This window comes from Cricetulus griseus, chromosome 3 (assembly GCF_003668045.3).
Source record: "Cricetulus griseus strain 17A/GY chromosome 3, alternate assembly CriGri-PICRH-1.0, whole genome shotgun sequence".
NCBI classification, from domain to species: domain Eukaryota; kingdom Metazoa; phylum Chordata; class Mammalia; order Rodentia; family Cricetidae; genus Cricetulus; species Cricetulus griseus.
The window spans coordinates 262761968-262775182 of NC_048596.1; the positions used below are offsets into that span (position 1 = coordinate 262761968).

General features: G+C 45.0%; 1 protein-coding gene across 1 annotated transcript in view; it reads left to right on the forward strand.

The window, feature by feature from the left end:
• Window positions 1-13215, forward strand: part of Phactr1 (phosphatase and actin regulator 1) — a 462322-nt gene that overhangs the window by 388947 nt on the left and 60160 nt on the right. Inside the window, exon 7 of the mRNA XM_035442934.1 lies at window positions 11646-11955. Within this exon, the coding sequence (XP_035298825.1) occupies window positions 11646-11955 (310 nt within the window). The remainder of the gene's footprint in view (window positions 1-11645; window positions 11956-13215) is intronic.

A 13215-nucleotide genomic window follows, 5' to 3' on the forward strand; every position in this document is an offset into this window, starting at 1 on the left:
GCCATTGGATGGATGTCTATTGGGTATATAGTTAGCACTGAACAAAAGTTAATAAGTGTGTCTGCCTGCTACATTGATTCTCTCTCCTTGACATCTTTTCCAACTTTCACTTTATTTATACTACAATGCATAAGTTACATGGCAAAGACAGAACTAAGCCGTTCTGCAACACTCCAGAAGTTTCCAATCAACACCAAGTACCTGGTGGCAAGTAACTAGGGGTGGTGACATCTGTGGGTCAAGACTGACAAGGAAAAATAATTTCTACTGCTACAGTTCCTCCCCAACAAGACTTTGGCACACTGGCCAGCACAAGCCATCTGTACACTGAGCCTCCAGAGCTGGGTGCAGATTTGAATCTCTTCTTGAAGCTACCAAATTAAGTGAAATAACTGGGTTAAAAATAGTAAAGTTTAAAATGAAGCCTAAATAAGTTTAAAAACCATGTTATTGATACATTTTTCCACTCAAAATTTACATGAAAAACAGCTACCCACTCTCAGGGCCCCAATTTCCCCCCTCAGATAGTACACCAAGTAGCTGCACAGACTCCTGTATCCATGCAAAATGGGGGAAAGCTAGGACATCTGCATATTCTCTCTACAGACTGTGGTGAGAGGGAAATAAACATTATCTTAAAAAGCGAGGTTCCATCTCAAATTCTCGAAACCTCTTGTTCCACAGCTCATCATCTGGCTCTGAAGGTCAGGTGACAGACAGTATATGTAAGTAGATTTTTGTTTTCAGTGAAGGAGACCCAGGAAAAGATGGACTTTATTCTTCAAGAGTTATCAGATGGCATCTGCTCCTCAGAGCCCTCACTCTCTCACACTAAAGCACATTCTGGGATCACACGACTTTCCTTACAACAGTGGCAGTCTTGGCAGCAGCCCCTAGTTGCTTCCCCATTTGCTGTTCCATGTTTTGCAGCTCACATCTCAAACCATGCGACAGCCAGTAAGCCGGACCCCATCTTGAAGGTCACTGTACTGCAAGTTATAGAACCTTGTTAAAAAGAAATTCTCTACCTGTGGTGCCTGTGAATCGAGCAGGGATGGGTTTCAAAAGGTTAGTGGGGAGCCTCTAAGCAGCTTGCACAGAGAAACAGACAGGTGCCACTAATCTGAGCAAGGAAGATTCTGCCCATTTTAATAGCTGGTGTTCCTAAACCCTGCCCACATTTTAAAAATTGTCCAAGAGGTAGGTTTCATGAAAGGTGAGAATTCAGTTTGCTGTGTTCCCTGTTGTGTCCTACTGATGCTCACTCTGGGGAAACAAGGGGTCCCCATTGCTGAGGACATTTAGGAATCAGTGCCCTAAATCTGAGAGTGAAGGCTAAAGATAAGTGGCAGCCATTCTTATTTTTTTTCCATAAAATCTATTTGAATCCCTTGTTTGAACTAATTTATATGTTCCCCATGCATACCCTTGATAGGGGAAGTGCTTCTGTATGTTTGTCTTACTGGATGATAAATAAAATACTGTTTAGCCAATAAGACAGCAAGTTAGACGGGACTAGGAGTCAAAGAGGATTCTGGGAAATGTAGTAGATAAGTGGTGATCCAGGCAGGAAGTGACATAGCAAGGAGACTCATATTTAAGCAAAGGAAACAGGAAGTGTTCCCCCTTTCCCCATCACCTCCTCCAGCGGCGGGATGTGAGCCTCCAGCAAGAGAGGGTGCCAGCAAAAGGCATCCTCTATAAGATAAGTCTTATAAAATATATAGATTTATGATAATTGAGACTGAGCTAACAGATGAAATCCTAGTCATTGGCCAAGCAGCATTGTACCTAAGACAAGTCTCTCTGTGCATTAATTGGGGCCCTAACTCAGGCGGGCAGCTGACGTAGAGCGCACCCGTGGCGGTGGGGCTCGGCAGCTTTTGGCGGAAAGATTTATCATAACATACCCTCCCTTACAGTAGATCCCTACATTCTCTGTGTAGTATTTTCCTCTTTCTGCTATAAATTTAAAGCTCTGTTCCCCAGGGCTGCATCTTCTGTTTCTAGTGTTCTATGAAGAGATAGGCATGGTTTTGCTCATCCTGATGACTGTGGTTTTCATCAAATGCCCTCTCGGTTCTTATCTGTTTCACATATATCAGCCTTCCACAGTCCACCATGGAGGGAAATTCCCTTCCTTCCTTCTGCCCACCTCTGGATCTCTCCCATGATGTTTGCTATCCTGGAGAAGGTTCAGAGGCATGACACTCTGTATCAAACTCTCCCTGCCCACGGCAGCACTCATTCATTGTTATAAAAAAAAAAGAATCATATCTTGTGTCTTTATATAGGTGATTTGTAATGTCTAGAAAAGGAATTAGACACCTTCTCAGCATGCATCTATTGGCATGACTGCCTTTATTTCAGTGGTAATTCTTGGAGAGGCGTCACCTGACTGTTACATGCAACTCTATTAAAAAGAATCTAATTGAATTCCATGCCTGGCTAGGGTGACATGCCTGAATGGCTCAGAGGGTGAGTGACCCTTATCTGCTACCCATCAGTTCTTTTCAATGAGATATAGTCCTCATTGTCATCCTCCCAAGATGGTATTGGGGAAAGTAAATTTGAGAATGAAAGTGTTCACCTATTGAAAGGGGTTCAAACCAAATACATTGTATATTGTTGGTGTCTGCTGTGATGGCCTTCAGTTTCAGGATTCTGCAAGGTTTCTGGGTGTATTATTCACAAATGCCTGATGCATGCTATAGTTACCATATCTTGATCTGATGTGGGACATTGGATGTGGGGTACTTCCCTTTGCACCAGTGGTCCTTACAAGGGGTCAGACAGAACATTTTCCCTTTGACCAAAGCAAGACTTCAGATTACCACAAAGCCCCTGTGGTAGGTTCATGTGATGATGTTCTTGTGGGCTCTCTCCTTCAGGCAAGGGGGACTCTGATGCAGTACTATAATTTAGGTCCTAAGTGTGAGGGGTTTCTTATGTCTTGGGGAAGAAAACCTGTATCTCTGAGAAGAAATGGGAGCCTCTAACACTGTGAAACCAGGTAACAAATGACTGAGAAATTCTTCCAACACCTTTATGCATTAGGGACAAAGAGCGACTGTCACTAGTGAGCCCTGCTCACACATTTGTTACACATCAGTACTTATAGGTGACAATTTGAAAGTTCACTGGTAGCTGTGAGAATAGATGCTGGAGGCAGATGGCTTGGATGCCCTTTCTTTGAGACACTTGGGACCAGGGGTGCTTCAGATTTGGGGATCTTTTTATTTTGTAATATTCTCATATATGTCACATAGTGAATCATCTTGGTGACGGAGTCCAGCTAGATTCACAAAATTCATTTCTTCTAGATATACCTGGTATGCATAGCTTGAAGGTAACTGTGTGCAGTGTTCTCAGTGAACATGCATTTTTACTTTGATCCCACAGGTCGGATGTGGGGTATTTCAGATGTGTGAGCCTTTCAGGCTTTTGGACTAGGGATATTCCGTGTGGGTTCATTTAGCCTCCACTCATTCACATTCATGGCCTGAAGTCCCCCATCAAGAGAAATGATGGCAAAAATAATCTCCCATTTTCATTTCTTTGTCTGAAGTCATCAGCCAGAGCTGTTGTGTTGAAAGTATGATCCTCTCGGGGCTCTGTGACGCTCGCAGTTTGGGTTGATTTGCCATGTTCCTGGAACTGGTCATTTTTGCTTCTCCCACTCCATCAACAGAGACAGCTTTATGAATACCCTGCATCTCAATCAGTCTGGCTACAGAAATGAGTGAGCAGGCGGTGCAGCATCTTCCAGCAGCCCCAGATCTGTCATCATAAATGCCAGCGGCAGAGTGTGCCCTCCAGCAAAATGGATGAGTGCCACATATTAGTAGATGCAAAGGGCTTGACTCAGTCAGTCACTATCCAGGTATAAGAAGCAATTTTATCCCTGAGTTTTCCCCACTAATGAGACTGAAGTCCAAACTCTCAGTTCCTAATTCTGTCCCACTAGCTTTTTATAGCATAAGTTCAATGTACTTTAGAGCCACACACTGGATCATAGATGACAGCTCCTCTTGCCAGTCCCTACCAAGACTTCCTCCTACTTGCTGAAGAGAGTGCACGCTGCACCCTCAAGGGCCTACTTGACTCCCATTTTCCCACCTCAGGCTGGAGAGCATTGGCATTGGTAGATTTTCAGAGGCATGACAAGAATCCCTGATAGTAACATTGCAAATGATGAGTTTCCCAAAGCAAGGTCATATAGTAGCTGACCTTCAAAGCAAACTGTGTGTGAAGCAGGAAATGCATTGTGGTATTTCCTGCAGAGTCACGTCTCCATTGGTGAATTCCTATGGCACACCAAGGACTTCACTGGGAGTCTCTTATCATAGACCTTCTGCTCGCTGGTATAGAGACCTTGTAAAATTAGGCAAAGGTGCCTTAGGGAGGATGCTCCTTTCCCAGAGGTGACTCAGGCCTCAGACTGACCTGTAGCCCTCTTATTCCCTCCGTGACTAACAGGAAGGCTGCATATATTAATCTATTTACTCCCAGCACTACACCTGTATGATAGTTCATATAGCCCTTCCACTCATCAGAAAACTGAGACTGGGGAGTGCTGAATGTCTTGGGCAGTGTTCTTGATGGTGGAGTTGGAATTAGAGCCCAGGTTTTCTGTGTTCCCTGCCAATAGTGATTTCACCAGTTGGCTCCACCCACAGCTTGTAGCAGAAGCCAGCCAGCCCAGTGCTGAGGGCAGCATCTAGTTAAGTCTCCTCAGAGAAGTTGTAGAGAAATCTCACGCCACCTATCGGGGGACAGAATTGAGAAAGAAAATGTCTTAGAGGATGATTCTCAAGCCCATTTAGATATGCACTTTACTTTGGTCCTCATTAGTGGAAGAGAAGCTGGGTGCCATGTGACTCATCTTTCCACCGACCTGTATGATGAGAAGAAAAACAAACAATATTGAACATCTACTATGTACCAGGCTCAGTTCCTATGGCCAGTAAGATGGGTGAGGAAATGGCCACACTCGGTGTGATGTGATTTTATTTGATGACAGCTACCCGCTGCAAACAGTACCTGCAACAAGTCAAGAAAAACTGAACTGTGGTGAAGTACTGGGATGGGGGAGTTCCAGGACCTGTGAGTGTCCTAGGCCAGCCTTGAGCAGAGGGGCATCACATGGGAAATGCTCAGCAGTGATGGTGGTGGTAGCAACAAGAACTGTAGTTCATGTCTACTGGGTACCATGGCACTCAGTTTCCATAGCTCACCAATGTTCACAAGTCATGTGACAGGTTGATCCATCCCATCTTGCAGACTGAAAAATGAGACATTAAGGAGAGGGCTGTGCGTTTTGCTAGAGCTGCCATCGCTTTGATAGTGTCATGCATCTTAACATTTTTAGCTCAAGGAGTTTAGGATCTGCTTCTTAGCCCTGTCATTTGTGACACACTTGCAGAGTGTAGCCTCCATTGACACAAGTGATCTATCTCTGGGCACTTGTCTACAGGGAGACTCCACCAAAGACCCTCAGTGCCTGAGCTCTGAAGGTGAGGCTTCGAAACGAGCCTTTCCCAAGCCTTCCAGTGAGGCCAATGAGACACAACTTTGAGACGCTGGTATCTTGAAAGGAAAAGGCTTTTTAAAAAAAATTAAATGTTCAAGACAGTTTCTTTCTAAATCCATATGTAAATTACTTTAACTTCAGTTGCTGGCATAGCAGGGTTTCTTCTGTTGGGATTTTATTTCCTATTTCACGATACACTGAAAATAGGTGTTTGCTTGAATGTGTAAGAACAAGAGTGTTTGATCTCCCTTCCTGAGAGTGAGCTCCCTTCAGATCCATCATGTCTCAGGGAAGATGAAGCCGCAGGCAGCAGACACAGCAGAGCTCCAACCCAGCAAAGGAGTTTGCACAACTGCGCTGCTGCAGAGACGAGGAAGGAGCATGGGTAACTGCTCTGCAGTTGGGGGCCAGGAGCACAGGGAGTGGAAGTGTGCTGCCATTGGCTGATTCTACTCCCAGGGGGCTTTGCATTTAAAAAATTATTCTTTTGTACCTTAAACAATATTTTTGAATACACACATGATGTATTTAATGTTTCTTATATTATCTTATATTAAGCAGTTTAACATTAACATTCCTACGTTATGTTGAGAAAACAGCACATATTGGGAGTATATCATCTCCACTAGGACTTACACTCAGGAGGCAGACACATGAGGACCGTGAATTCAAATGTATCCCTCATCAGTACTGACATCCACACCAGGCTTAATATTAAACAAGAAAATCTGAAGGGTATTTGTGAAAATATGAAAAACATAACCAGGAACAACAAACCACCACTTTGAGAGAAATCCTTGTGTGAAAAGTATGATCACACACTGCCTGATATTAAAAAAACAATCAATCAATGGACCACTTAGATGACAGGGGTAACATTCTATACATTGCAGCGGAAAAATACCTATCACTAAGTAAAAGTACAAAATGAACAAAAGCCACAGAAGGAATATAAGGACATCAAAATAAACTTCACTTATTGTATTTGCCCCACCTATAGCACACTTTGGCATGCCCCTCAAATATTTCAAAAGAGAACCCACAATGTAGTTATCTCCAAAACCAGTTCCCACTCTCTGCTTCATGAATAAGCTTAAGGATGTGAGTTCTTAGACACCCTGTTTTAGCTGCCATGCAACTTTCATGATGATCCTGTATCTCACTGAAACCAAGGGTGAAATAAAATCTTTTATAATGTGGCATAGATATGATAACAGAAACAGGAGAGAAAATAATACAAATCCATAAGTTTTAGACCTGAATTAGTTATTTCATGCACTTGAAGAGAAGCATAAATCTAAAAGTGATACACAATCATTTAAAATCACTGTGCAAGTGTTACAGCTATGGAGGGAAAGGTTTCCCAACTGTCATAATTCAGGGTATACCTAAAACTCAAAGGAAGATGTCTTGAATACCTGCACCTCTGAAGAGAAAGGTGCACTGTTTGGAAGTCAAGCTATTCCTGAATATTTGGGGAAAATGTATTCTGGATACCTAGGACTCTGAAAACAACTCTACCCTGAGTGTCACAAGTCAGGCTATACCTACAGCTGTAAAGGGAAGGTATCCTGGAAAGCCACAGGCATGAGGAAAATGTATCCCGACAGTCAAGATGTCAGGCTGTACATGAAGTTGTGTTCCAGTGGGGAATGGTTCTCTGAGCAGGATGAAGCACTCCAGCTACTCTCAGAGAGAGAACCATTAAAATGAGATTTGCTCCACTCTGCTAATAGAGTTTACCGGCATAAGTGTCCATTGCTTCTCTTCTCTTCTCCACTAGGAAGTTTCCAAGCAATGATAATCGTTTCTTCTTAGCTCCAGCCCAAATTGTCACTTTTCTGATTTACTCAACTATGGGGGAAACTGCTCCAGAAATGTATCAGTCTGCTACAGCACCAGTGAAAAGATTTTTTCTTCTGCTCTGCTCCCCTAAGGGAGATTCCCATCAGAGGTATATGTTGCTTCTCTGCTGCTCTCCACTGGGGAGTTCTTAAACAATATTATTTTATGCATTGGTCAATAATATTTGGGAAATACTCAAGTCAATTTAAAGGTTTGGGGGCTGTCGAAATGGCTCAGTGAGTAAAGGCACTTGCCACCCAACCATGCAAGCCTGAAGATCCAAGTTCGATCACCAGAACCCACATAAAGGTGGAAGGAGAAAACTGACTCATGCAAAGTGGTTCTTTGACTTCCACACCTGTGCTGTGGTACACATACCTCCCACTCCCTCACATCATACACACACACACACACACACACACACACACACACACACACACACACACACATACACACACACACATACACACACACACACACACACACATACACACACACATACACACACACACACACACACACACATACACACACACACACACATACACACACACACACACACACACACACACACACACACAGGATTTTTAACTTAAAAAGTGGTATCAGTCATCTTAGCTAACGAGAAATATGTGAAAAATTATGTTTTACTCCTGTCATACAAGCAGGGCACTGAACAAGGTGGTAAAGATGCCATGAGTTAAACCTGTTTGGTACTCTCTGGAGGGAGACAGTTACATAAACGGGAGGTAGTGATTAAGTTGGTTATTGTATAAAAAAAATCTCTTAGAACAATGGTATCTGGCATATAGTTAGTAAGCATGGCGTAGGTGAAATACTCCTCATCTAAACCTCCAAAATCTGAAACGTTTGAAAGTGCAACATTCTCAGAGCAGATGTGTGACCATGAGTGATCCTGCCTGCTGGTTCATTTGTGTGAGAACCTTGCTTCATGTACAATGTTATTTAAAATCTCTGAAACTGGCCTGGGGGGGATGGCTCATCAATTAGAAGAGTATACATACTGCCTTTGCAGGGAACACAAGTTCGATTCCCTGCACCCATATCAGGTGTCTCAGAACCACCTGGAACTCCAACTCCAGGGGGGGAGTCCAATGCCTCTGGCGTCAGAGGGCACCTGTACGCACATGCAATAGCCACACAGAGACACACTCATAATTTTAAAACAAATCTTAATAAAAATTTATAATATTATTTTCATGATCCATATGAAGTGTGAATGAATTTCAAGTTTGTACTTGGGCCCCATCTCCAATACATGTGTGTATGTGTTCAAATTCTAAAATATGGAGCAATCTATATTGAAATATTAATGGTTCCAAGCATTTCAGATAAGAGCAACTTGATCTGAGCTTGACTCAAATGTCTGTCACTGTCATTATTGCTATTATTGTTAGTGTATTCTGTGTACAGTGGGGAAGGCACAATACAATGAGCCGAGTAGGTTTGGGAGAGGTTTTATTGTGAGTTAGATCTGAAAGACAGAATAGGAATGTGCCAAGAAGACATAACAGAATATTCCAAACCATAGGAACAATATATATCAAAGCTCAGGGTATGGAAACCTCAGGCAGCCAAGGGCATAGGAAGTTGGGAATAAAAGGTCTGTATATACAGGGTGTGGGGGGGTGGGGGGTGTGAAGGACAGACCACTGGGTTCAGAGGAGAGCAGGGGAGCCATAAACTCCTATTTCCTGTTCCTCAGCAGACAATGTGATGTGCTGAGGGAAAAGAACCCAGAGGAGGCTGGGGAAGGCCTCAGCGGCTTCCAATGAGATCATGAGTGAGCACAAATGCCACTTGGCAGAGCAAGCTGAGGGCAGAGACCTGAATTTGTGGGATACCAAGTGAGTGGAGGCTGTTGGAGGAAAGTAGTATATGTCACAGAAGTAACTGGGCCCAGAGGCTTTCTGGGTACCGCATGGGAAGCATTCGTTCCCACAGTGGGGGGGGGGGGTCGGAGCAGACTACTTAAAGCGTGGGACTGAAGATGTGAACCGAGCAGCGGGTAGCCTGTGGGAGGTCTGGAGTGAGTTTTAAACTGAGGGCAGCTTAGTTCTGTTTGGGCCCTAGCATGAGCTAGGCGGAAGGACACAAACACCAGCTGGAGAGAAATTGAGGACTCCCTCCACAGCACACCCTCTGAATATGACTCTCCTAGACAAGCTCAGCCCAACCTCCCTACGGGGCCAGATGAATTCAGGGACTGCTAGGCAAGAGAACTACAGGATCTCTCCCAGAATGCTCTCAGGGAGCTTGTCTGACCATGACACCTCTTAATGTGGACTGTCTAGGGAGCTTTAATGACAGTGTCACAGAACCAGGGGCTTGGTTCCACTCCAGAATACCCTGTCTTGAATGCCACAGTGATGAAACAAGTGACGCTCTTTAGGGTTTCCTTTTGGGTTTGTTCTCAGCTTGGTGTTGCTGTTCTGGGTGTGGAATCCAGAGCCAATGAGACACATCCCAGCCCTTGGGAGGGCAGGGGTTGCTGTAGTTTTTCTGTTTGTGTGTTTGTTTTAGTTAGTTTTTAAAAACTAGAATAATAGTCATGGGTTTAACTGCAGGATTTTCAAATAGACTTCGCTTTTCTTTTCCTTTTTTTTTTTTTTTTTTCCCTTTGGTTTTTCGAGACAGGGTTTCTCTGTGGCTTTGGAGGCTGTCTTGGAACTCGCTCTTGAAGACCAGGCTGGTCTCAAACTCACAGAGATGCACCTGCCTCTGCCTCCCGAGTGCTGGGATTAAAGGCGTGTGCCACCAACACCCGGCTCAAATAGACTTGGCTTTTGTTGACTTTTTTCTCTCACTCCCTCCCCAGTTCCCTTGCTCCTGGCTAACCACCCCTGCTTCTCCCAGTCGCCTCCCTTTCCTCTTTATGTCATATATTACATATTGTATCACCCTCCTTGTTATGTCTTCCTATCCCCCAAAGTGTTTTCCCTTCTCATGGTCTCCTTTCTTATTTCAAAAAATATATGCACACAACTATGCACATTCACAAATACACACTCATGCCCGTAAATGCTTATGCAATCACACACATGTTCATACATGCACATACATTCAGACTCATACGCATATATAAAAGTTAAAGGCTATGCATTGTATATGAGATAAGATATACAGTATTTGTCTTTCTGAATCTGTTTTGTTTGAGACGGGGTCTTACTCTGTAGCCCAGGATGGATTCAGCTTGCAGTCTTCCTCCCTCAGCTTTCTCCAAGTGCCGGATTATAAGCCTGGGACTAGTGGGATGGGTCACTTTCTGGTGGTCTGCTATGTACAACCTTTGGTTCATGACCAAGGTTATTGGAGAATCATATAGTTACCTTCAGTTGTATGTGTGAGGTACATATGAAAAACTCCTTAGTCCCTTAAGGCCCGTCCCTGCATCTTGAACCATACAATGTAGTTGGTCACGAGTAGGCCCACCAGCCCAGCAACCATGCTCCCACTCCACCCCTGCTTGGTGTGCCTGGGTCAGGTTCTGCAGTCACTAAGTCTCACAAAGCAACTTCTTGGTGACAGATAAGGAATTAAGGTTGGCAGCATGGTCACTTGTAGGGAGGAACTTGAACATAGTATTGGCTTCTGTCCCATGTAAATGGAGGCAAGATGGACCCTGTCAACTGGAAGTCCGTGTTACTTTAACAATGGTGAATGTGTAATCATCGTGGTAGGCTCTGTGAAGGGTTTCTTTATCAGCTCGTCTTTCCATGACACATGCCTTCCTGATGCCATCCTACCTGGCCTGCTGAGGAGCCTGGGTTGATGGGCCCTGAGACCCATCTCCCATCCCATCCAGGTTCCAGGGTAGTCTGGCCAGGAAACTAGTTAGTAAATGTTTGCTGAAGGTCGTTCACACTTTGCTGAGGCCTTAAGTTGATACACTGTATCCAGAGGGTCTACCTCCATGGCTGTGGTCCTAAGGTGTAGGGAGACACTGTAGCCCCGCCTCCTACGAGCCCCTACAGGTGTGCCTGGCCACGCCCTCAAGGATGTGGTAAGGGGAGGTGGAGGATGACGCAGGGGCAATTCTAAAGGGGCCCACAGACACGTGGAGGGCCCCTTTACTCTGGCCTCCCTAGCTTGCTGCCTGTGGGCATGCTCTGGCTTGTGTTTGGCTGGTGTTTATCTGAATAAAGATATCATCGTCTCTTTATACTAAGGTGCACACACATGATGTTCTGCATTTCATCGAACGCTCCCCAACTCACATCTGCTTCTCACCCTCCTTCTGCCACAGATCCTGGCGCCCCTGTGAAATTGCCTTGTCTGCCAGTGAAACTGTCGCCTCCGCTACCTCCAAAGAAAGTCCTGATCTGTATGCCGGTCGGGGGGCCAGAGCTCTCCCTGGCATCCTACGCGGCCCAGAAGAGCAGCCAGCAGCACCACCACACTGTCCTGCCACCCCAGATGCAGCACCAGCTGCAGTATGGCAGCCATGGCCAGCACCTCCCGCCCTCCACCGGCACCTTGCCCATGCACCCCTCTAGCTGCAGGGTGATTGATGAGCTCAACAAGACACTTGCTATGACCATGCAGAGGCTGGAAAGGTAACAATGGGAAGGGGGTTGCTTAAAAGGGGGACAGGCTGGGGACCATAGCGTGTGAAGCCTCACTTCTTTCCCTTTGAAGAACAGAAAAAGGCTTGAGAGTAAAGTCATGTCAAACCTGCGTACTAAGAGAGGTTAGATGGATGGTGGTGGCACATGCCTTTAATCCCAGCACTCAAGAGGCAGAGGTAGGCAGATCTCTGTGTGTTAGAGGCCAGCCTGGTCTACAGAGTGAGAGCCAGGACAGCCAGAGCTACACAGAGAAACCCTGTCTCGAACTCCCCACCCCGGCCAAAAACAAAACAAAAAAAAAGAGGTATGGAGGAATAGTATATTTCTACTGTCAGACTACTGTGTAATCATATTTATTTAAAAAAAATATATGAGTGAGCAAGGAGTAGCCTTGCAAGTATAAGGACCCAAGTTCAATCCCCAGAGTCCATAAAAAAAAAAAAAAGCCAGTCATGATGCTACATACTTGAAGTCCCAGCAATGAGAAAGCAGAGATAGGCAGATCCTTGGGGCTTGCTGGCCAGCCAGCCTAACTTACTTGGTAAGTTCCAGCCAGTAAGTAACAACCTGTCTCAGAGAACAGTAGGAGCTGCCTGAGGAATGACACCCTGGCCTGCTCACACGCATGCATGCATGAACACACACAGACATACACACACAGGAGTATCACATATACTTATGTTCACTAGGCCATGTTGTTTCTCTAAACATTGCCATTTTGAGAAATAATGTGCCTGTGTGATCATTAATGGTGGTCTCCCCTGCCCTGGTGTGGATAAATGGGGAGAGAATAATTTTATATTTCATATTATATGGCTGACCTTTAATTTTGTGAATATTCTGTGACATTGAAAATGGTTTAAACGCAGCAGGAAGAGATGAGCGCTGGCAGGAGGAGATGGCAGGGGTAGGCAGGCAAGAAGAGTGAAAAGATTTGCCCTCGATCCTACAGAAGGAAGAAGCAGGGTGCTGGAGTCAGGTGATAGGCAGGGAAGCCAGAAGTATCTGGAGGCCACTCCCATCCTTCACCAGAAAGTGCCTCCAGATGCATTTCTGGGAGGCCTGCACAAAATTCTCTCCCCCACTCGGGTCTGCAGTCTAACTCCACTAAGGGAGAGCCTTCACCCCAGACACTGCTTCTGACAGTGGGATGCCAGGACCACTGCCACACTATCTGTACCTAAGGGATGTCTGGGATTTTTCAACATGACCCTGAGGCACACTGCTTGACCAAGCTCCCTAATGACA